Below are 22,672 nucleotides of genomic sequence, written 5' to 3' on the forward strand. Positions count from 1 at the left end.
CCTCACAATAAGCCTATGAGGCAGATATTATTAACCCTATGTTACGTGCGAGACCTGTGATACGGTTCTCCAGACAAACAGAGCTAGTGGGATAAACAGGTAAACAGAGAGATTTCCGATGAGAGGCTGGCTCACACAACTACAGAGGCTGAGAAATCTCACCATCAGCCACCTGTAAACTGAAGAGCCAGAGAAGCCGGTGGTGTAGGTTCAAACCTGGCCTGAGACTGAGGGGGGCCAAGAGTACGAATCCTGGTGCACGTCTGAAAGCCCAAGAACAGGAGTGCCGATGCTTGAGGGCAGAAGGTGGATGTCCTACCTCCACAGAGAGAAAATTTGCCCTTCCTCTCTCTTTTTGTCCTATTCGGGCCCTCAGTGTGTAGGACGATGCCCACCCACACTGGGAGGGCGATTTTTTCTCCGTTTATTGATTCAAACGCTCATCTCTTCTTCTTCTCTTCAAACCTGCAAGTTATCTGGGCCTCCCTCAGCCCCGAAAGGTTGACACAGTAATTTAACCATCGCACAACCTAACCTTAGGGAAGGTAAGGGACGCTCCCAGGTTTGTCTGGTGAAGCGACTCTGTAGGTCAAGGCCATGGTCCCAGTCTGCCTGACAGAGCAGGTAACATCCTTAACCTGCCCTGGAAGTCAGGGGAGTAGGTGGGCCCCAGGGCCAAGGGGTGCGGGATAGGCCTTGAAGGATGGGAGCCCAGGCCAGGAGGCGGGGGCGGGGAGGGCGAGCAGGGAGCGCACACGGATATAGGGTGTGGTGGGAGACACCAGCTAGAATGGGATCTTTGGGCAGGGAAGCCAGGGAGCCCCGAGGCCAGGGAAGGGAGCCACCAAGAGCCACCAAGCCCAGCTGATGCGATGAAGGGAGTAAAACCTAGAAAAGCAGGCAGGAGGGGACAAGAGCTGACACCTGTTGCTCCAGCGCCTTGGGGTGAGTTGACTCCCATTGGGGAGGTGAGTGTGAGCTTTAAAATATCCCTAATAGGGAGTTCCCGTCATGGCTCAGTGGTTAATGAATCCAACTAGGAACCATGAGGTTGCTTGCGGGTTCAGTCCCTGGCCTCCCTTGGTAGGTTAAGGATCCCGAGTTGCCATGAGCTATGGTGAAGTTCATAGATGCGGCTCTGATCCTACATTGCTGTGGCTCTGGCATAGGCTGGCAGCTGCAGCTTCAATTTGACCCCAAGCCTGGGAACCTCCATATGCCACAGGTGCAGCCCTGGAAAAAACAAAAAGACAAAAAAATTTTAAAAATTAAAAAAAAAACCCTAATGGGATAAATGTTTAGTGTATGCACCAAGCCCCCTCTTCATTTCCATGCATTCGATGCAGTGTGGTCCTACCCTGGCCCCAGCGGCTCCTCAGGTATCCCTGCCCCCTGCCTCAGGAGGGGAAGCCAGAAAAGGACGAAAGGAAAGAAAGAGGTCATTCTTAGCCCTTAAGCTCAAATAGGCTTCTGCAACTCAGCAGAGACGATAGGTTGAGACAAAGGTCTCGAGCCTCAGAGCCCGACTGTAAGATCACAGGGTCAGGGCAGGGGGTGCTCCTTCCAGGCACCCACCCCTCCAACATTTTTATAGAGCAGGGAGGCTGGAGGAGTGGCACGGCAAGCCCTTCCCCTCTGTGCCTCCGTCTCCTCATCTGTAAAGTGGGACAGTAGCACCCACCTGATGGTGTGTGGAGAGGATAAAATGAGTTAAAGCCTGGCAAGCAGTTAGAACTGGGTTGCGCAAGTAAAAATAACTCAGTAAAATATTCTGATTATTATCGTGGAGGATCGGTGTGTCTGGGGCAGTGTCCCGAGGCCCCTGCAGCTCCAGAATGGGGAAAGACGCCATCCAAAACATTCTCAAGTCCCAGGGAGAGCTAAAGCTGGGCCTCCCTGCGAAGCCAGATCCCCAGACACTTAGACATGCCAGGGAGGTGAGAAAAAAAATGCCAACCGGAATAGAAACCTGAACGGACCAGCCGTTCCCCAAAACGGCTGAAACTACAGCTCTGCCATCCGCCGCCAATATCAGATGACGGTCAACTTTGCACATTGACTGCCAGCAAGGAATCCCCTTTAAGGGGGACATGCCTGCTTGCTGCTTTGCCCCTTTCCTTTCTCCAGGGCCGGCACCCTGCCTGCTTTTCTGGGCAAGGATTGACACCTGCAGCTCCAGTGGGGCCGGTTCTGGTGGGAGTCAAGGCCCGTCAGCCTGCCCCGGCCTCCGGGCAGCCCCGGGCCCTGAGATAAAAGCCTGATCATCTGAGCACTTTTATCTCCTGCTGGACCCGCTCAAACCCCCTCTGGCTCCTTTCCCCTTTCCTCCCCCTCCAGCCCGCCTTTCTCGCCTTTCTCCTCCACCCTCAAGTCCTTGTTACCTTGTCCCTGCAACAGTCTCAAGCCCGAGTGCCCCAGGCAGCTTGGCAGGGCTCGGCCAGCTCCGTTCCAGGACAGCCATGTGGTGTGGCTGGCTGGCGCCTCACCCCCGCGGCCTCACAGCACTGCCCACTGGGCCAGGCCAGCCCTGCCAGGATACCTGGGAAGAAGCCATCTCTGGCTTGACAAGGAGAGGTTGTGAGAAGGCCGGAGAGTGGCCCTGTTCATTCATGGATTCAGAGCTGTCACCACGTCCCGGTGGCCAGAGATGAGCCGGTTTACCCAGCAAGTGCTGGCTGGGCTCAGTGCCTGGGATACAGGTGCCCGCGGGCTGGGTCTCCGGGCATCGGAGATGGAATGTAGAGGAGATGCTTAATGCTCAGTGAATCGAAATGAGCAGAAAGAAGGGAGTTTCTGCCCCTCACTCCACCAGAACCAGCACTGGCCTGGGCCCAGAGGCAGATGGCCCCAGGCCCAGAGCCTTACAGAGAGGTGCCCAGTGTCCCTGTGCCCCCGTGCCCCCTTCTGGACAGGCAGGAGCCCCCAAGAACAAGATCTAGGGGGAGCCCCCAGTTGCCTGTGAGACTGTATGGAAGGCTATTAGGCGGGGCTCTAATGAGGACAAAAGCCACCCAAGCAAAACAGAGGAGTGGGGACACGTATTTTGGAGTGATTTAAACCTTGGGACCCTCTCACTAGCCACTAGCCACTGGCCCCAGGCAGCACTGGGCATTTGGCTGCTCACACCCTCAGCTGCTCCTCCTCCCCACTTCCCCCACCCATGGGAGCCCATGACCCTGCCTTCACCCCGAGGCTTTCTGCTCGCTCAGGGCAAGGGTCAGCAGCCAGCTACCCAAGGGGCTTCTGCCCGGGGGAGGGGGGTGCTCCTTGCAGCCTGGTCAAGCATCTTTGAGCTGCGGCTAAGGGCAGGGCATTTAACTCACCAAGGGAACTCTTCCCCAGTTTGGAGAGCTAATCACTTCAGAGTGAAGTGGATTAATCCTTCAGGATGCCCCACAGGATGGGGGCTCCCTCTCTGAAATGGTTCCTGCTGCAGAGGGGGGAGAGCTGGAGGAGGGCCTTGGGCTTGGCCTGTCCTGGCCTCAGAAAAGGAGCTCACATTTAGGGCTCCCCCACTTAGTAAAAGCACCATATTTAACCTGCTGTCCAGGCTGAAAACTTTGGATTTCTCAAAGTGGATTTTTTTGTATCTTTTTTTTTTTTCCTTTTTAGGGCCGCCCCCACGGCATATGGAGGTTCCCAGGCTAGGAGTCGAATCAGAGCTACAGCTGCCGGTCTACACCACAGCCACAGCAACATGGGATCCGAGCCGTGTCTATGACCTACTCCACAGCTCACGGCTCCGCCAGATCCTTAACCCACTAAGTGAGGCCCGGGATGGAACCTGCAACCTCACAGTTTCTAGTTGGATTCGCTTCCGTTGCACAACAGGAACTCCTCTTTTTATATCATTTAAATTTTGGCTTTGAACCATGTGACGGTATTACCTATTCAGAAAGTTTGAAACTTCTTTTTAAAAATCACGCACAAGGCGACACACATGCACGGGGGCAGAATCTGACCCCTGCTACAGTCCTCGCCCACATCCCTCACCTGAAAAGGTCGGACTAGCCGTTCCCACGGACTTCCTCTACCTAACGGCGACTCTCTCACTGTCTTAAGGCCACCGGCAATCTGGCCTTGCCACGCTCCCCTTCCCACACTGCAGCCAGTCTGGCCTCCCTGCGGGTCCTCTGAAGCACCAGGGACAGCACCCCAGGGACACCCCCGCTCCCCCAGGGCTTCCCTGCCCAGGACCAGGCCTAGAAAACTGCCCCACCCTCCATCCACCTCCCTCGGGTTCCAATGGCACCGCCTCTGCTGAGACCTTCCCCAACCAACCAAGCCAGTCCCCTCTCCCTCCACCTGCTTTAGGACCATCCTTGGCTGGCAGGAGCTTCTCTTTGTTCCAGAAGCTCAAACGTCCTGAATGCATGAGCAGATGCCTGGAGGTGGGTGGGAGGGCCTGGGTGGGACCCATTCCCCCGCCTCTGGGCGCTTTCCAGTTTCTGAGCCCTCGCTTCCCAGACACAAACAGGCTCTCACCTCACAGCTCAAGTGCAGGTCTGACGACAGCCTTGGATGCATGGTGATGGGAGACCACCACCCAGGGCTGGCCTGGGCACCTTAAATGCCTCCCTGGGAGGCGGAGCCCAGAAACAGCAGTAACAGCTGGCGTTTATGGGGCAATTACTGCCTGAGCACGAAGGCGCTGGGCTACCTGAGTCGCACAGGTGATCTCACTGACACTCAAACACCCCTAAAGGAACCCCAGGGGTGGCCCGAACTCCCATTCTGCACACCCAACAGTGGGCTGAGCTGCCGGAGCTCGCACAGCCGTCTGTGGCTCCTGACCTCTCCTCCACACGCCTGTCCCCAGGAACAGAGAGAAGGGGGAGGTCCCGGAAGAAGTGACTGGAGAGTGTCACCAGGGGGCCCAAGATAGAGGCAAAATGAGCCCCCAAAACAACCTTTATCTCTGAAGCGATATGAGGGACAAGGCTCATGACAGGACAAAGCAGGAACCCTTCTCTCTCAAGCCTCTTAAAGGTGTTTTATTTGTTTGCTTTTCTTTTTTCTTTTTTTAAACAATAATGGCACATTAAAAAAAATTAAGAACTACAAAAAAGGACCACGTCTTGGAATCTGTGTTCACATCGTCCTGCGCCGCGGCCCCAGGACTGGTGATTCCTGCTGGGATTCCGGCCTGGGTGGGGTGGGCTCCCCTGCATCCGGGGCCAGGGCGCTGTCCCCCTGGGCCCCACTAGAGGGCGGCACCTGGAACAGTCCCCTGGGGTCCCCCTTCTGAGGCCCCCAGGGCCCTGGCAACGCCCTCCTCTCTCTCCAAACCAGAGCCAGGAGCTGGAAACGTTAGGGAACTTATTTTGGTCCCCACAGGGGACTCTCTAGGGACAGAGCCCTCCCCCGACCGGCAGGAGACAACACCCCCGCCCAGGCCGGTCACCCCCAGGAGGTCAGGGTGTCTCTCCCCAGTCTTGTCTCCAGCCCAGCTGACCACGCCACAGAGATGCCCAGGTTCTCAGGCCCCGCCCGGGCCCCTCCTGCCACACTCCCCGGCCACCCCAGCAGGCACAGGAGTGACAAATGCTTGGCCCTCTCAGCTGACTCCCACCAAGAGCAAGAGGGGTCCCCAAACCCCAGGGCCCTGGCTCAGAAGGAGGGGCTGGGTGAGAAGGGGGGTTAGAGGTGGGGTGGGGGTTCAGAGCTGAGGCTGCCAGGGAAGAAGAGAAGCGACAGAGGCTGGCTAAGGGTTTGGGGGGGCCCTCCTCAGACTCAGCAGTGAGAAGGGGGCTCTGGGGTACAGGACACAGGCCTGGGTGCGGGGGGGTAGGGAGAGAAAGAGGCAGAAAGAGGCTGGCGTCCTGCCTCTGGTTACCATGGGGCACAGGCCGGGTGACAAGACCGTAGGCCCCCCAAAGGGAAACAGCGCGCTGCACTCAGCCAGGTCTCAGCCCAGCCCTTGTGCGAGAGAGGGACCCCACCAGCCCAGGCCCTGCCAGCTCCGGCTCCCAACAGCAGCTCCCAAGGGCACCCTTCCCTAGGCCAACGGGACTGCAGCTGGTGGGGGGCCCGGCGGACCAGCTCCTCCTGCCCCGGCCCTGCCCACGCCGCCCTTGGCTCTACTCCTGCTGCTCGTTCATCTCCATGTCGGACACCAGGATGTTCTTCTCGGTGGCCTCGCCGGGCCCGGAGGAGCTGCGGCTATAGCGGGCGCCCTCGAAGGCCCCGCGCTCGACGCTCTGCCGCCGCCGGTAGAGGATCAGGGCCGCGGTGAGCAGGGCCAGGAGCAGCAGCACCGCCATCAGCACCACCACCAGGGCCGCCGGGTTTTCCGGGAGGGCCGCTGCCGCGAGAAGGGCCGCAGGTCAGAAGCCCCGCTACAGCCCCTGCGGCCCCGAGGGATGGGAAACGGGCGGGGAAGGCTCGTCTCAGCCCTGCCTGGACTCACCTGAGGGGGAGAAGCTGCTCTCCTCAGCTGCGGGGGAGGAGGGACCAGTTAATAACAGCCAGTTAATAACAGTCATAGCAATAACAGCAATAAGCAAACCTATCAGACCATCTTCTGCCGCGCCAGACACGTTATTTGCGCATTTCATCATTTTGGAGCTACGGTCATCAGCCCCATCTTACACATGACGAAACTGGGACCGCAGTTTGAGGGACTTACCTGTTAGGCCTTGAGGCCCCTTCAAGGAGCGTGAACTCAAAGCCTCTAGACGGGCCCTCGTCGTCACCCCACCCATCCCCCTGCAATGCCCTTGCTCCCACCTCGAGAACCAGGCCTGCTCCTTCCTACCTGCTACTAGGAAGGGTGTGTGGCCCACTCCTCACTCCACCCCATAGGGGCCTCATACGCCCCAACCAGCAAGCGAGTGTATCGTAAGACGCAGTGTCGGCTCGCCCGGTTATCAGAGAGTCATCCGCGGCACCTGCGGCGTCTCTCGCCAACTCTCCTCTTAAACTCTTCTTTCCCTGTGCGGTCAGCTCCCCTGACGTCAGGACGTTGTCCCACTGAGCTTGCAATGTCCATCTCCTAACTCAAGAAACTCTTCTTTCTCTTCACCTCATCATGCTGGAAAATTCTTTTCAAACCCAAGGTCACCGAGTCGGTGAATGGTTTGCCTGGGCTTGAACCCCATCCCTGCCCCTCGCCGCTACAAAATGACGGGTCTGCCGTCCAGTTGGGAAATTTGCAGGAAGGGCCAGTCCTTTGCACAGACCACTTTATCCCAGGGGAGCGTCCTGGTGGCCCCAGCCCAGCTCCAGGTGCACCGGGGCGGGGGAGGCTGAGGGGCGGGCCTTGCGGGCGCTCACCTCGAGGGAGCTTGCAGACCACGCCCATGGTGATGTTGGTGCAGGCGCCCGGGCGCCACAGCCCGCTGCTGCTCTGGATCCAGTAGCAGCTGTTGTGGCTCAGCATGCTGGGGCCCAGGCCGGGGGGCCCCCAGTTGGAGTAGTTCACAGCCGTGTTGTCTGCCAGACCAGGGTGCCTCCTATGGGAAAGAAGGCACTGACAGAGGGGTGTTGGGGGGGGGTTCTAAGTGGAACAGGTGGAGAGAGCAGGCTTGTTCTAGAACCAACTCCCACCTCCCACGAGTCCTCACTCCCTCACCCTTCACCCGGTGGAGGGCCTCTCCCCGACAGCCTGGGGCCTTCCCCTCCAGATCCTATGCACAGGGTACCCACCTTTGGGATTGAAGTTCATGCCCAGCCAGGCGCCCCGACTCTGGCCCTCAGAGCTCTGCAGATGCTCCCAGACAAACACATTCTCCATCTCATCCAGGATGGACAGGACCGCCCCACCCGCTGGACACAAAGGAGGCCAGGTCAGGGCAGACATGTCTCCCCAAGAGAGGTCCCAGCCCCCTTCCCTGGCAGCCTGAGCAGAGGACCGGGTGCAGTCATGCATGTCGCAGAGGGGGACCATGTTTATAACAGTCTCTGTGTTTTGGAACGGAAGGGGGCGCTTATGTGTGAGTGCTGCCTACAGATAGCGTGCAGCATGGGGACTGCATTTAGGGGGTCTCTGAGGGTCCAGGTCAGGGGTCCCCACGTGTGGGCTCTAGCCGGTCCCAGCCCACCTCTCTGGCAGCGCTGCAGCGCCTCCTTGTGGCCCAGCAGCAGCTCCATGTGGAAGGAGTAGCAGTGCTCCCGGAAGGGAATCCACGCCGAGTCCGCCAGCCCCTGCGGACAGCTGCCGTGGTAGCTTATTCTTCGGGGAGGAGGGGGCCCTGTGGGGGTGCAGGATCGAGGAAGTGGTCCCGGGTCCTCCCAGGGTCGGCCTACCCCCTGCCCACCCCGTGGCCCCGGTGGGTGGCCGCTCACCCCCGTTAACGCCACACATAGCGCCCTGCAGCTTGGTGTCACAGCTGGTGGTGCGCCAGGTCCCATCCACATCCACGTAGGCGCAGCCCCCCAGGTGCTGGGGCTCCCCGTCCTGCCAGCTCACGTAGCCCAGCGGCTCCTCGGAGACCCAGGAGTACCGCCGGGAGCCCTGGGCACAGGGGGCCATCAGGCTGGGAGGGAGGGGGCCAGCGGGGGCGGGCAGGTAAGGCACGGGGGGAGGAGGAGACAGGGAGGGAAGCCAGGCGAGGGCCCGGCCGGGGTGCCCACCTCCTCACTGGCCAGCCCGATCCAGAGTGGCGTGCGCAGCCCTCGGGCGGCCTGCGTGAGGAAGGCCTGGGTGTAGGGGTCGGGCACGTGGGCCAGGCTGGCGTTGCGGCTCTCACACAGCAGGAGGGCGTCGTGCCAGCGCAGCGGCTTCTGCAGCAGCCGGAAGGTGCCGTTGAGGTAGGAGAGCTCGGCGCCCGGGGCAGGGGGCAACGCTGCTGGGGACGGGCTCAGGGAGGGGTCTACAGGGAAGGGGGCAGGGTTCAGGCCGGGCTCTGCCTCCCTCACCCCATCCCCAGGCATGAAGCCTGGGGAAGCGCTGGACATCAGGGACCAGCTCTCCTCTGGGCATAATGCTTGGCCCAGACACACATCAGCCACTGTTGTTATTAACACATTCCTTGTTTGTTTGTTTTGCCATTTCTTGGGCTGCTCCCTCGACATATGGAGGTTCCCAGGCTAGGGGGTTGAATCTGAGCTGTAGCCGCCGGCCTGCACCACAGCCACAGCAACTTGGGCTGTGTCTGCGACCTACACCACAGCTCACAGCAACGCCGGATCCTTAACCCACTGAGCAAGGCCAGGGATCGAACCCGCAACCTCATCATTCCTAGTCAGATTTGTTAACCACTGAGCCACGACGGGAACTCCTAACAACACCTTATGGCTAATAAATGGATGAGCAAGACCAGGAACCCAGGGCAGAGGGACCCACGCACAGAGGGACAGAAGGCTCAGCCGCAGCAGCTCAGGGCCCCTGACACCACGCGTCTAGCTCTCCCTGGTCAGCCCTCCAAACCCCAAACCTTCCTCCCGAGACCCCCTGGTGCTCACTGCCTTCCCCCCATTGGCACCTTGCCTTTCTGCCCATCTGCTTCCCAAGCAGACTAAACCCTGGGGGTGGTCCCAGGGACCCCTTGAGGTCAAGGGCCAGGTTTCACTTCTGCAGGCATGGCCCACAGCATCCAGCCCAGCACTGGGGATTCCAGGTTCCCTGGTGACACATACCAGTGCCCTTCTGGCAGATGAAGCCATGTGTCTCCTCCATGCAGCTCCGATCGTCCCAGCGGCCAGTGAAGTGAGCTGAGGGGCTGTGCAGGACCACGGCACAGCTGGTCTGGGGGGAAGGAGCTGCTCAGGGGAGCCCTAGCAGCTGCCCTGCCTGGTGCCGCTGCCCCCCAAAGGCTGTGCTCCAAGCAAAAATGTTGGAAGAGGGGGTCCTGGGAGCGGCAGGCCTGGGCGGGGGCGGGGACAGGGGAGAGAGCGGGGATGGCCTCACCGGTATGTTGCCACTGGGAGCAGGGCTAGGGCCAGAGGGCTCCCCAGGGGCCCAGTTGGCGTACAGCAGAGGCTCCTGCTCCACCCACTGGAAGTCCCTCTGAGAGGCATGGAGGCCAATCCAAAGGTCAAAGGTCACATTGGGCAGGCTGGCTGTGATGTACGCTGCAGTTCCCCAGAAGAGAGAGTTATGAGGCAGACCCCTGCCACTCCACTCCAGCCATTTGGGCGGGGGGCGCGCGGGGGGCGGGGGGGACGGGACTGTGTCAGAGGGTAGTGGGGCCTCGGCATGGCTTGGCCCTACCTTGCTCTAAGGGGTTTGCAATGGTGACCAGTTGGGCCTCTTGCTGTTCACAGGCGAACTGCGCCTCTGACCACTTCACCCGGTCCTGGGGGTCCTGGCCCTGGATTCGGAAACACTGTGGGGCGGAGGGGGAGGCGTGACGTCCAGCTCCACCTCCCTGTCCCACACACCCAGAAACTCCACTGCGGACCCCTCAGCCGCAGGCCCTGGGGAGGCTTGGGGGCTGTGAGAGAAAAACAGCAGAACCAGGACATCTGGGAATCCTTGATCCAGGCTCTAGCACCCTCTCAGCCTGGCAGGGCAGAGTCACGTACACTTGCCCACGTTCTGGGGAATTTTTAAGTGAAAAGATTTCTTGGGGCCACCAAGGGCTCTACTACCTTTGGCAGGAGTGCCTGGGCCAACACGTGGGGACAAGATCTTTCTGGCTCTCAGTGAAACACTTTCCTGAGTGTTGTCTAAAACCTAGTGTTTTTCCCTTTGAACTTAATATTCATCTCTAGAATTTTTTTTATTTTATTTTTGTCTTTTTAGGGCTGCACCTGCAGCATATGGAGGTTCCCAGGCTGGGGTCAAATCAGAGCTGTAGCCGCCGGCCTACACCACAGCCACAGCAATGTGGGATCTGAGCCGAGTCTGTGACCTACACCCCAGCTCACGGCAATGCCGGATCCTTAACCCACTGAGTGAGGCCAGGGATCGAACCTGCATCTTCGTGGATACCAGTCAAGTTGGTTACCACTGAGCTATGATGGAACCTCCCTCATCTCTAGGATACTTTAATCTTATTTTTGAATGATCTTATTAGGCAGCGGCTTCTAAAGCCATAACTTCACATTTCTCTTTCTCCACCTTTATCACGTTCAGAAGGTTAAAGGAACTCCGTGTGGGAAATCTTTTATCAGGTGAAGACTCTTTATTTGGAAACGAAAGACGTCTCTGCTCCCAGGCGGGGTGACGGGAGAAAAGGATGGGAGGGGCTTTGGGGTCACAAAGAGGGGTGGGGAGGAGCTGGACTTCACCTTTCTGGCCTCAACTTTTCTATAAAATGGAAATAAAAACACTTGTCTCTTGGGGTCATTCTCAGAATTAAGGAGAATGCATGACAGAGTTGGTGCTTCATAAGGGGAGCTCTTACTATTACTGATTACATCCGGCTGATTCCAATGTCAGACTTGGGGTAGAAAATTCTAAACTCAGAAAGCAAGCAAAAGTTTTCGTGGAGGTTTGTCACAAAGCCCATGCATTTTATTTCACAGAAGCAATTCAGAGCCACTCTGAGGCCTTCTTTAAATAACTAGTAAAATCAGTCATAAAATTGGAAGCAGCAGGAGTTCCCATTGTGGTGCAGCGGAAACCAATCCAACCAGTATTCATGAGGATGCAGGTTCGATTCCTGCCCTCGCTCACTGGGTTGGGGATCCAGCATTGCTGTGAGCTGCGGTGTAGGTTGCAGACGTGGCTCAGATCCCGAGTTGCTGTGGCTGTGGTGTAGGCTGGCAGTTGTAGTTCCAATTTGACCCCAGCCTGGGAACCTCCATATGCCGTGGGTGGAGCCCTAAAAAGCAAAAAAAAAAAATTGGAAGCATCAAGTTCATATCAGAAGTAGCAAGTAGCAGCAGCTAAAAGGAGGAAGCGGTCAGTTCACTCCAGCGAAGGCCCGGGGCCTTCCTACCACATGCAGGTGTATTAAGAGTCAGTCCGGGAGTTCCCGTCGTGGCTCAGTGGTTAACGAATCCAATTAGGAACCCTGAGGTTGCAGATTCGATCTCTGGCCTTACTCAGTGGGTTAAGGATCCGGTGTTGCCGTGAGCTGTGGTGTAGGTTGCAGACTCGGCTTGGATCCCATGTTGCTGTGGCTCTGGCATAGGCTGGTGGCTACAGCTCCAATTGGACCCCTAGCCTGGGAACCTCCATATGCCGCGGGAGCGGCCCTAGAAAAGGCAAAAAAAAAAAAAAAAAAAAAAAAAGTCAGTCCGGTGCCAGTGGACCTGCCCTCCAGGAGCTTAAATCTAGCGGGAGAGGCAGACGTGTACATGTGTTACCTACATCCTATGCTACGGTGCTTCAAGGGAGGGCACAGAATGTGTAGATCGAGATGTCCCAGGGCAGGCTTGAAAGGGGAAAGAGCCTCGCATCCGTCTAAGTCTTCCGACGGAATTATTGGTATCATTACACGGATGCATTAAGAAAGGGATCGATTACATGCATAAATATATTTTGCTTTATATTTGGTAGAAGAAGCCATGAGAATAAGTTTTTGGAAAAACCTAATGACATGAAGAAATAAGCGCTCCAAATAGAACCCTGTGAAAGAAATGCTGGCTACAAAGTTGTGTTCTTTAGAGGATCTCAACTGTGTGCAAAAAGTCAGGAAATGAGGTAGCAAATATTGGTAGTGGTTATCTCTGGAGAGTTTGGACAAGTTTTTTTTTTTTTTTCCAAAAAAAGTGTTAATAATATACGTCTTACTTTCTTTTTTTTTAAGGCAAAAAAAGGTATAATATTTGCTGGTCTATTCTGGAGACAGAGCTGCATGACACTAAGGGCTGGCTGCACTCGAATGTCTGACAAAGATTTATGGATGATGTGATCGAGTGTTAATTAACCTAATACTCGCGATCGGACTAAGAGGTCTTACAACGTCCTGCAAAGAACGCATGGGTGGAAGCTCATGCTAATGATGCGGGCGCAAACCACAGGGAGGAGCGCCCTTCTCCTGCTGGGATAAGCTCTTTCAGCCACCAGGTAAAAGCACTGAAGGTCTAGGGAGTCGCTGGCGTGGCTCAGTGGTAACGAACCCGACAAGTATCCATGAGGATGCGAGTGTGATCCCTGGCCTCACTCAGTGATATAAGGATCCGGTGTTGCCGTGAGCTGTGATGTAGGCCAGCAGCCACAGCTTCGATTCAACCCCGAGCCTGGGAACTTCCACATGCTGCGAGTGTGGCCCTAAAAAGCCAAAAAACAGAAACAGTGAAGGTCTAATCAGGTCTGATGAATCAGCCCCTTGGGTCAGAAAAGTAACCACTTTTGGAAAAGAAACTCACTCTAGAGGGAATGTTTTAAGAACATGTTTAGAAGCACATCCATTCTGATTAATTTTATTGCCCCAAACTTTCCTAGCTGCACACTCAGCTAGGAATTTTTTAAATGGGAGGAGAATTTTTTAAATGCTGTTTTAAAAAAAATCTTCCTGGAGTTCCCGTTGTGGTGCTGCAAAAAAATCTGACTAGGAACCATGAGGTTGCAGGCTCGATCCCTGGCCTTGCTCAGTGGGTTAAGGATCTGGCATTGCCATGAGCTGTGGTATAGGTCGCAGACGAGGCTCGGATCCCGAGTTGCTGTGGCTGTGGTGTAGGCCGGAGGCTACAGCTCCGAGTAGAACCCCAGCCTGGGAACATCCATATGCCACCGCTGCAGCCCTAAAAAGCCAAAAAAAAAGAGTAAAATAAAAAATTAAAAAATCTTCCAGACTTCTTTTTAAACCCTCATGATCAGGTCTTCTGACTAGTGTATAAGGCAGATTAGTTTAAAATGAAGAAATGTACAAGCCAATTTTTAAACAAAAACCTTTGTTTAATTGGTAGAAGGACTGAAACATGAAGAAAATGACAGCTGGGGCCTATGATGGATGAACTTTTCCCATTTCGATCTATTTGTCTTTGTGAGGCAACCTTTTAAGCTACAACAACCATTAAACACATATTTTAAAATAATGTGAACTTCAAACAAGCCCTGTGAAGTCTGAATCACAAAGTGCCTGACCAAGATATTTTAAAATAATGAAGTATATGCAATCACTTCGTGCTTTTATCAAAATTATGTGAAAAGTAATAATTATTATAATTATTATAATTCCTAATATAATAGATAATATGATGGATTTTGAGTGAAACCCAAAATGTTTTCATACCACTAAAAGGAAAATTTTGGAAACTTAAAAATGCCATTTTAGAAGTTCCCGTCATGGCTCAATGGTTAACGAACCTGACAAGGATCCATGAGGATATGGGTTTGATCCCTGGCCTCCTCAGTGGGTTAAGGATCCGGCATTGCCTTGAACTGTGGTGTAGGTTGCAGATGCAACTCGGATGCAGTGTTGCTGTGGCTGTGGTGTAGGCCAGCAGCTACAACTCCAACTGGACCCCTAGCCTGGGAACCTTCATATGCCGCAGGCGGCCCTAAAAAGCCAAAAAAAAGCTATTTTTAAAATCTTTAGCTCATGCTTTATATTGTTTTGTTCTTGTGTATATTTTACTATATGTGCATTACGCATATCAGTATGGAAGTAAACACACATATTTACTTCCATACACATGTATAATACACACACACATACTTTGTATATTCAATATTTTAATAGGAAACACTCTCAAGATGTTTGGTGACCAGGGACCTAGGAAACTCACCAAACTGTACAGACAATGTTGTTAACCTGGTGAATTAGAATGTATTACTACACTGACTTAGTTTCCAAGGAGTCTAGCCCCGGCACTGGGGTCGTGCAGGAGAGAGGGTGGTGGGTACAAGCAAGAGGCCATGACTTTGATGTGGCCAAAGAAACAGGACTCCTGAGGCTCAGCCTTCCCGTGTTCACATCCTCTCCCCCGGGTGCCCCCTCCCCACCACCTACCTTGTTGAGGAACTGGCTCCAGCCAGAGGGGCAGCCCCCTGTGGGTGGTGGGTCTGGGGGCTGCTGATCTCCCGTGCTGTTGCTGCGCTTGCAGATGTAGGGCAAGGCTGTCAGGCACCTCTGGTCCCCCCAATTTGCTGCAGAAAGAGAAGAGCAGTCACCCCAAGTGCAGGGGTAGGGCTGGAGCTCAGGTCCCAGTGTCCAGCTCTGAACCCAAGTCCTCTGTGGCCGCTGGATCACAGGGACAGGCCCTCCCCTCCCCGCCCTCCATCAGCCTTCTCCTCTCTTCACCAAGCCCTCACCTTGGCTGGCCGTCATGTACACGCACTTCTTGTCCTTGCCGATGGGCCGAGGCTTGCCGGGTGCCCAGGAGATGAAGTTTATAACGGAACCATCTATCCACCTGCAACAGTGACTCCAGCACTGGCGCCAGGCTCAACACCCCCCCACACCCTGTATGCAGCAATCAGGGGGCAGGGAACCAGGGCCCAAGTCCAGGGGCTCAGTGGTCGAGGGCTGAGGAGTGGGGCTACTGAGCTCAGGGCAGCTGGAACCTAAGGACCCAGTGCCTCCAAGTAAGGCCCTGCCCTCCTGGGCATTCATTTCTCTATCTAGCAAAGAAGTCCAAGTATCCCAGAGCAGGGGTTCAAGGGCAACGCTGTGCTCACACACCCATGTGCTCCTGGCTCTTCCATGCCTCGTGCATGGGAGGTGGGCTCTGAATACCAAGAGCCCGCTCTGGACCATCACAGGTTCTTGCCCATGTCCTCTGGGGACCTTATTCTTGAGGGAACACAGCATATGAGTTGCCATTATTTAGTGCCTGATAATGTGCTGATTGCCTGCTAAGGGTTCACATCCTTCTTTCTTTCTTTTTCTTTCGTTTTTTTTAAATCTTTTTAGGGCCACACTCATGACCTATGGAAGTTCCCCAGGCTAGGGGTTGAATTGGAGGGGCAGCTGCAGGCCTGCACCACAGCCACAGTGACATGGGATCCAAGCTGCATCTGTGACCGATGGTGCAGCTTGCAGCAATGCTGGATCCTTAACCTGCTGAGCAAGGCCAGGGATCAAACCTGCATCCTCAGAGAGACAGTGTCAGGTTCTTAACCCACTGAGCCACAACGGGAACTCCCACATCCTTATTTCTAATCCTGACAACAATCCTACCAGGGAGGCCTGTGGTTTCATTTTGAGGTGAGAAAACCAAAGTCCAGAACAGGTTAAGTCACTTGCTCAAGGCCACACAGCCTTCAAGGGGCAGACCTGGATTCAAACCCAAATCTGCCTCGGTGTGCTAGGCAGTCATCCCATCTCCAGCCTGGGTGGAGACTAGCCATCCACGCGAGCGCCCCTCCCACACCTGCTGCCCGCTAGAGCTCCCACCTGAAGCGGCCATCGTTCTCTGAGGTGTGCAGGCCGATCCACCAGTGCTGCTCCTGGCCCCGAGAGAACTGGGGAAGCGGGAGAGACAGGTGAGGGGTGGCAGGGCCTTTCCCTGGCTCCTGGGCCTGCCCTCCCTGCTCGCTCACGTGCCCACCTTCTGCAGGTTGTGCCCCAGGAAGTCTAGCTCCGCCTGGCTGTGCACAGAAGCCAGCTCCGCCTGGAACCACGTGCAGATGCGCTGCGCCTGAACCCACGTGGACTGGTGCTCGAAGAACTGGTACTCCGCCTCCTGGAAACGCAGCCATTCCATTCGTCCTACGAGGGCAGCACGGGCGTGGGAGGGGAGGCCGGGCAGGGACTACCTGCCTGCCCCACCCCGCGGAGGACGAGGCAGGTCCAGGGCAAAGCCAGGCCTGCTAGGCCTGAGAGCCCACCCGACCTGTGCCAGGACAGTGCTCCATCCGCTTCCCCTCAATCCCCTTCGTTCTGTCTTGGCCGAGCCCCATCCCCTCTCCGGGCTGCCATGGGGAATGGGATGGGCAGGAAGCCTCACCTTGCGGGCTGACGTCGTCCGGCTCTCGAACGTCCGCACCTACGGGACAACAGAAACAAAGAAGCTCCAGGAAAAAGAGAGCCTCTCCGGGACCTCCCGGCCCGGCCCCCCTTTGCCCCATGCCTGTTCCGCCAGCGCCACCCCACTCAACCTCGAGGAATCTTGCAGATCCAGTCCAGCTGCGTCTCGCACTGCATGGCCACCCACTGCAGGGAGGCCAGGTCGAGCACTGCACAGCCTCGGATGTCGTCGTCGTCGTGCCAGCTCCGATCGAAGTTGTGATAAGAGAACTGATGAGGTCGGAGCGGGAGAGGCGTCTCAGGGCCCAGGCGCAGGCTGCCCCCGTACCCCAAACAGACCAACCAGAGGCCTGTGGTAGCAGGGACCGGCCCGCCGCCTGCTGGCTCTGGGCAGAGACCCTACCTCCACTAAACCTCTCAAACCTGGAAGGGCTGCACCAGATCCAAGCCACGCCCACCCAGGGCCCGCCCACCTGCCCCGCCTCCTCCAGGCCCCCTCACCCCAAGGCCATCGCTCCAGCGCCAGCTCTGTCCAGCTCCGGGGTCTCGATGGTTCAGGCCAATCCAGAACCAGTGCTGCTCGTGGATCTCGGGCTCTGATTCACTTCAGCACAACCCGGGGGTGAAGACAGAAGACATGGGAAGTGAGAGGAGGAGGGCCCCTTGCAGCTGTGACCCAGGCACTCCCAAGGGCCGGCGGGGGGGGGGGGGGGGGGGGGACCTCTCCATCTGGGCTTCACACACACCAGGCAAAACACTGCTGGAGCCACCCTTAAAACGTTCTCTCCCCAGAGAGAACTGGGCTCTCGGACCAGACTCCCTGCTCATAGAGGGTGGGTGGCCTGGCTCCCTTCCCTGGCTTCCCTTTAGGTGGGGTTTGCCCTGCCAGCAAGACTGCAGGCTCTTACATAAGGAAGCTGATGGGGATGGTACTTAGACCTGGGACCACGGAATCAGACACTCCTGGATTTCAGTCCCGGATCACCCATGGACCAGTTCTTCGACCTTGAGCAAAAAACCCAGCCTCTCTATCAGCCTCAAGGGATAAGGTCTGCTTTGTAGGGTTGATGAGACTTTTGAACATGGATTAAATGTTTAGTGCAGGACCTGGTACATGGTGAGAAGTGATCGACATGAGCCAGTATAATCGCAGGTCAAATAATGTAATGGTGCCGTTTTTTTCTGGGAGGAGATATCCCTGGAATTAAGATCTTGGGTAGCCTGTGTCCTTTTGGATTTGCCTCAAGGTTAAGGGATTACAGGGCTGTGTCACAGGATGCCGGAGGAAGCCACAGGACAGAGATGGGGTTCTGGAGGGACCTCATGGGCAAACGCTTACTTTTGCAGCCTATCTCTTCCCGTCGTCTCTCAGGAAAAGCTGTCTCCTGAGAAACATGGGTTATTATGGGATGGTGCAGGTTTGGGGGTGGGGGGTGCTCCCTTGGATTAGCCTGTAGGAGATTCTGCCCTGGAACGGCGAGGGTGGTTATTCGTGTAGAAGTTTGTGAGTCTGAGGGATGCTGCTGGCTCTGGTGAGCAACACAGGGTCTCCAACTCCAGGGAGACCAAGGTTACTTGAGGGGGGGTAGGATGGTCCTGGCACCAGTAGCTGACACACAGGTCATTCCAAGCCCTAGGACAGACCTCCCTAGGGCTGTTTTCAGCCACCCCCTGCCCCATGTCCAACAAAACAAAAAGCCCCACAAACATGCATGTGGGCCATCGCCACAGGCTCGGTACCCAAAGATCTTGTTGAGCATGTTGGCCACAAAGTGCTCCTCCTCGTAGCTGGCCAGGCTCAGCAGCTGGGCCCCCAACTCCCGGCAGGCCCCCTGGGCCTGGACCCAGCTCTTCTTGTCCTGCAGCCGCTCTGAGCTGAACACCTGCAGGGGCAGAGTCCAGTGATGCCAGCTGTCCCCAGTGCACCACCTCCCCACGGGACACCTGCTCTCCCAAGACATGCGTGGGGAGGGGGGCTCGGGCCTCTATGGGCAGGAGGTGGAGGCCAGCGAAGACGGTCCTGCTCATCGGAGAGGGAGCCCCACAGAAGGGAAACCGGCCCAGTCACCTCCAGAGAGCACCCCCTGCCTGGTCCCCCTGGGCAGGACCAGTGGGGGGAGCTGGGCTCTTACCCCCACAGAGCCACAATTTGCTGTGGCCAGGTCCTTTCACGTTCCTGGACGTCTGCTTTTTGTGTAATAAAAGAACATGGACTACATCAGTGGCTCCCAAACCCAGCAGGGGTTAGAAACACAAGTTTTCAGGCCCCATCATGACCCACTGAATCCCAGTCTCCACAGTGGCAGCCTAGAAGATTTTTCTTTTTTAATGGCCACACCCACGGCATATCAAGTTCCCAGGCCAGAGATTGAAACCACGTCACAGCTGCGACCTACGCCACAACCACGGCAATGCCAGATCCCTTAAGCTACCGCACCAGGCAGGACATTGAACCCTCGCCTCTGCAGCGACCCGAGCCACTGAAGTGGGACTCTTAACCCACTGTGCCACAGCAGCAACTGCTGGAAGATTTTTTAAAATCAGGCTCCCCAAGCAATTCTGAAGAGCAGGTAGCCTGGCCCCAACATTTGAGGGCCTCTGTAACCAACAGTTTCTATGGTTTTTTTTATTTGTTCACATGTTTACTGAGCACCTACCAGGCCTCAGATTCCACTCACAAGAGTTTCCCCAGTATGGACCTCTGTCTGCAGTCTGCCCAGGAGCCACCCACCTGCTGCCTCTTTGCTCTTTTTTTTTCTGTCTTTTTAGGGCCACACCCTCAGCATATGGAGTTTCCAGGCTAGGGGTCCAATTGGAGCTGTAGCCACCGTGGGATCCGAGCTGAGTCTGTAACCTACTCCACAGCTCATGGCAATGCCAAATCTTTAACCCACTGAGCGAGGCCAGGGATCGAACCCGGGTCCCCATGGGTACTAGTCAGATTCCTTTCCACTGTGCCACGATGGGAACGCCCCTCGTTGCTCTTTTTTCTCTCTTCCCCAACCCCAGGCCAACAGGCTGCCTACCTTGTAGCAGTGCCGGAGTTTGGGGTCCGAGCTCCAGCCTTGGGGGCAGGAGCCGGTGAGGCTGGGCGTGGGGTCTGGCCCAGGCAGCTCTGGCGTCACCGGCGTGCCCAGGCTTTGGCGGCAGATGTAGCGAGCCCGGAACGAGGTGCAGTTCTTCACCTCCCACAGCCCCATGGCGCTGCCCGTGGCCAGGGCCACGCAGCCCCCGCGGCTGTACCCTGGAGGAGGGAGAAGGGAGACCCGCGTGCTGAGGAGGACTCAGGGTCCGGCCCTCCCTCACATCCCCAAGGGGCACCGCCACAGCCCCGGCACCGGGAACCGGCTTGGCCGTCTCGGCAGGGACACGCTCTGTGGTGTCGGGGCCCAGGAGTGGAGGCAGAGTCCTAGCTCTGTGTTTGCTCCTGCGAGATCTTTGGCAAGCTGCTGAGCCCCTCTGAGCCGGCGTCATCTCTACCTCATCGGGGTATTGAAAGGGTTAAAAAAGGCTAAAGAATGTGAAATGATAAGAATAACAGGCAGCACTGGTCCTGCGCTCGCTCTTCTAAGAGCTTTACATATAAGAAGCTATCTCAGCCTCATGTCGGCTCTGCGAGCAAAGTACCGTTCTCCGCATTCGACAGATGAGGAAACTGAGGCTCAAAGAGGGGATGGCGAGGTAGCGGATGGGACACCCCGATAAACGGCAGCGTCAGGATCAGAGCCGGGCAGTTCGGCTCCAGCACCTGTCCTCCTGACCACGTCACCAGGACTGATCTGTTTCCTCTGAAGCCCCGGGTCTCGGTCCTGGCAGGGCGGCCCACCTCGGCCCTCGGCTTTACCACGGAAAGTCCATGAAACGGGCTGGGCAAGGGCCGCGGAGGAGGGGCTCACCGGGCTGGCCCCGGTTCCAGTGTGTGTACATGACCTCGTCCCCGCTGAGCCAGCGGAAGGAGCCGGTGCTGTTGAGGTCCTGCAGGGCCGTCCAGAAGTACTCGCCATCCCAGTTGTAGATGAGGCTGCTGACAAAGGCCTGCTCGAACCTGCGGGAGAGGGGCTGGTCAGAGCTGGGGGCCCACTGGCTACCACTCCCTGGGCCGCAGGCTGGACGCCCTGCTCTGGGAGCATGCGTGCTGCCCCCAGTCGGTAACTTGCTCAGGACCCCTGGGGACCCTGCAGCTGACACATGGCCACCCAGCTCCTGTACCTCCGTGCCTTGCTGAGAAGGAAGAGAAAATCAGACACAATCGAGGCCTCTTTCAGGCATCCAGCCATACTTATGCCTGTTTCTGCCCCTTCCGGGGACCTGACCCAGGCTGGGGATGCTTAATAAATGAGAGTCATTCTTGTGACAATATTGAAAAAGGCCCTGGACCCAGGTGAGGCTCAAAGGATTCGGATCCCTCTGCATCTGATGGCAAAATGCTGCCCCGTTTGGTGGAGGGACCACATCAGGCCAGGGCAGGGCCGAGGGCTGGTCCCCTCCTGTACCTGTTGGTGATAGTGACCAGCTGAGAGCCGTGGTCGGTGCACAGGCGCCGGGCCTCACTGTAGGTCACTTGGTCTTCTCCCAGCCAGTAGCATGATGGGCTGTGCCACGTCCAACCCTGGCTCGAGAGAGTGGGCAGAAAAGGAATGTCTGTGGGGAGGGCCCTCCTCCCTCACCCATCAGTCCTGGGGTGAGGGGGCCCATCAGTGGCACCACTGCGTTTTCTGCAGGCTTGGCCACAGGACAGAGGGGACTGGTTTGACACCAGGGCTGGCCCTTCCGGTGCTGGATCTGCACCGTGTCACTCCACCCTCCCCTTCCCACTGTTGTCCCCCAAGGCCAGACACCAGGGGAAGCACAGCCCAAGTAGCTGATCATGAGGCGGCCAGTCGCCTGGCCTGTGGCCTGGCCAAGAAAAATGAGTGGCCCGTCAGACTCCTCTCTGGGGCATTTGAACCAAGAGAGACGCAGTGGGAAAACGGCCAATTGGCTGAGAAACCAGAACTAAAAAGCTGGGAGAGCTGCCAGGACATGGAGGGGGCTGGGTAACACTCAGGGGCCTGGAAAAGCGAGAGTACACGGAGAATGCGGCTGGCCTGGGGCGGGGGCCAGACCCTCAGCGAGGGGCCGGCACAGCTGAGAAAGAGGCCACCCCCTGCAGGGCTGGTTCTCAGGAGCCCAGGAGGCTTCACCCTCCCAACCCCTCGCCCCTTGGGCCACCCCCAGGGCCTCTCTGCCAACAAGGACCTGAGGCTCCTGCCCTGCAGACAAGGACCTGAGGCTCAGAGAAATGACATGGCCTGATACTGTACACACAGTGCAGGTGCAGCCAGACTTGAACTCACACCACAGAGGCTACATCTTGCCCCCATCACGGCCCTGCTCCTCAGATGACCTCAGCTGCCTGACAGGCCCTTCGCCTCCAGGAGGTCTTCAAGTGGGATGCCTGGGGGTGGGGGCTGGCACTTGGGAGAGAAAGAGGCAGCCCCCTGGGCAGGAGCCAGAGCAGAAGAGAAGCTGGGGGGTGTGTGTGTGTGTGTATTTATGTGCATGTGTACGTATATTTGCATATGTGCTATGTGTTTTGTGTATGTGTGTTTATGTGTGTACGTACGTATATATACGTGTATGTATGTGTATGTGTATATGTCTATGTGTGTATATGCGTTTGTGTCAACATGTATGTATGTACAGTGTATATGTATATATGCAAATGTGTTTGTGTGTGTGTGTTGTATGTGTTTATGTGTGTGTGTGAATGTGCATGTGTGTATACATACGTGTGTGGTGTGTACATGCATGGGGTGGGGAGAGCACAGATCCCCATATGTCCAGCAGGGCTGTGCTAAGACCTCTGGCTCTTTTGAGGTGTTAACTGTGGCTGCTCTACACTCCCCACACACCCCCATTCCGGGCAGACCCTGGTGCAGGGC

General features: G+C 56.6%; 1 protein-coding gene across 1 annotated transcript in view; it reads right to left on the minus strand.

The window, feature by feature from the left end:
* Nucleotides 4,971-22,672, minus strand: part of MRC2 (mannose receptor C type 2) — a 59,813-nt gene continuing 42,111 nt past the window's right edge. The window contains 22 exon segments of the mRNA XM_021068141.1: nt 4,971-6,304; nt 6,410-6,436; nt 7,276-7,437; nt 7,440-7,454; nt 7,648-7,767; nt 8,043-8,192; nt 8,287-8,455; nt 8,575-8,813; nt 9,580-9,688; nt 9,851-10,014; nt 10,154-10,268; nt 14,790-14,926; nt 15,092-15,192; nt 16,176-16,243; nt 16,330-16,490; nt 16,729-16,767; nt 16,880-17,018; nt 17,250-17,352; nt 18,489-18,631; nt 19,775-19,992; nt 20,645-20,793; nt 21,242-21,357. Of these exon segments, the coding sequence (XP_020923800.1) occupies nt 6,081-6,304; nt 6,410-6,436; nt 7,276-7,437; nt 7,440-7,454; nt 7,648-7,767; nt 8,043-8,192; nt 8,287-8,455; nt 8,575-8,813; nt 9,580-9,688; nt 9,851-10,014; nt 10,154-10,268; nt 14,790-14,926; nt 15,092-15,192; nt 16,176-16,243; nt 16,330-16,490; nt 16,729-16,767; nt 16,880-17,018; nt 17,250-17,352; nt 18,489-18,631; nt 19,775-19,992; nt 20,645-20,793; nt 21,242-21,357 (2,868 nt within the window). The 3' untranslated portion in view covers nt 4,971-6,080.

The sequence above is a fragment of the Sus scrofa genome, chromosome 12 (genome assembly GCF_000003025.6).
Source record: "Sus scrofa isolate TJ Tabasco breed Duroc chromosome 12, Sscrofa11.1, whole genome shotgun sequence".
NCBI classification, from domain to species: domain Eukaryota; kingdom Metazoa; phylum Chordata; class Mammalia; order Artiodactyla; family Suidae; genus Sus; species Sus scrofa.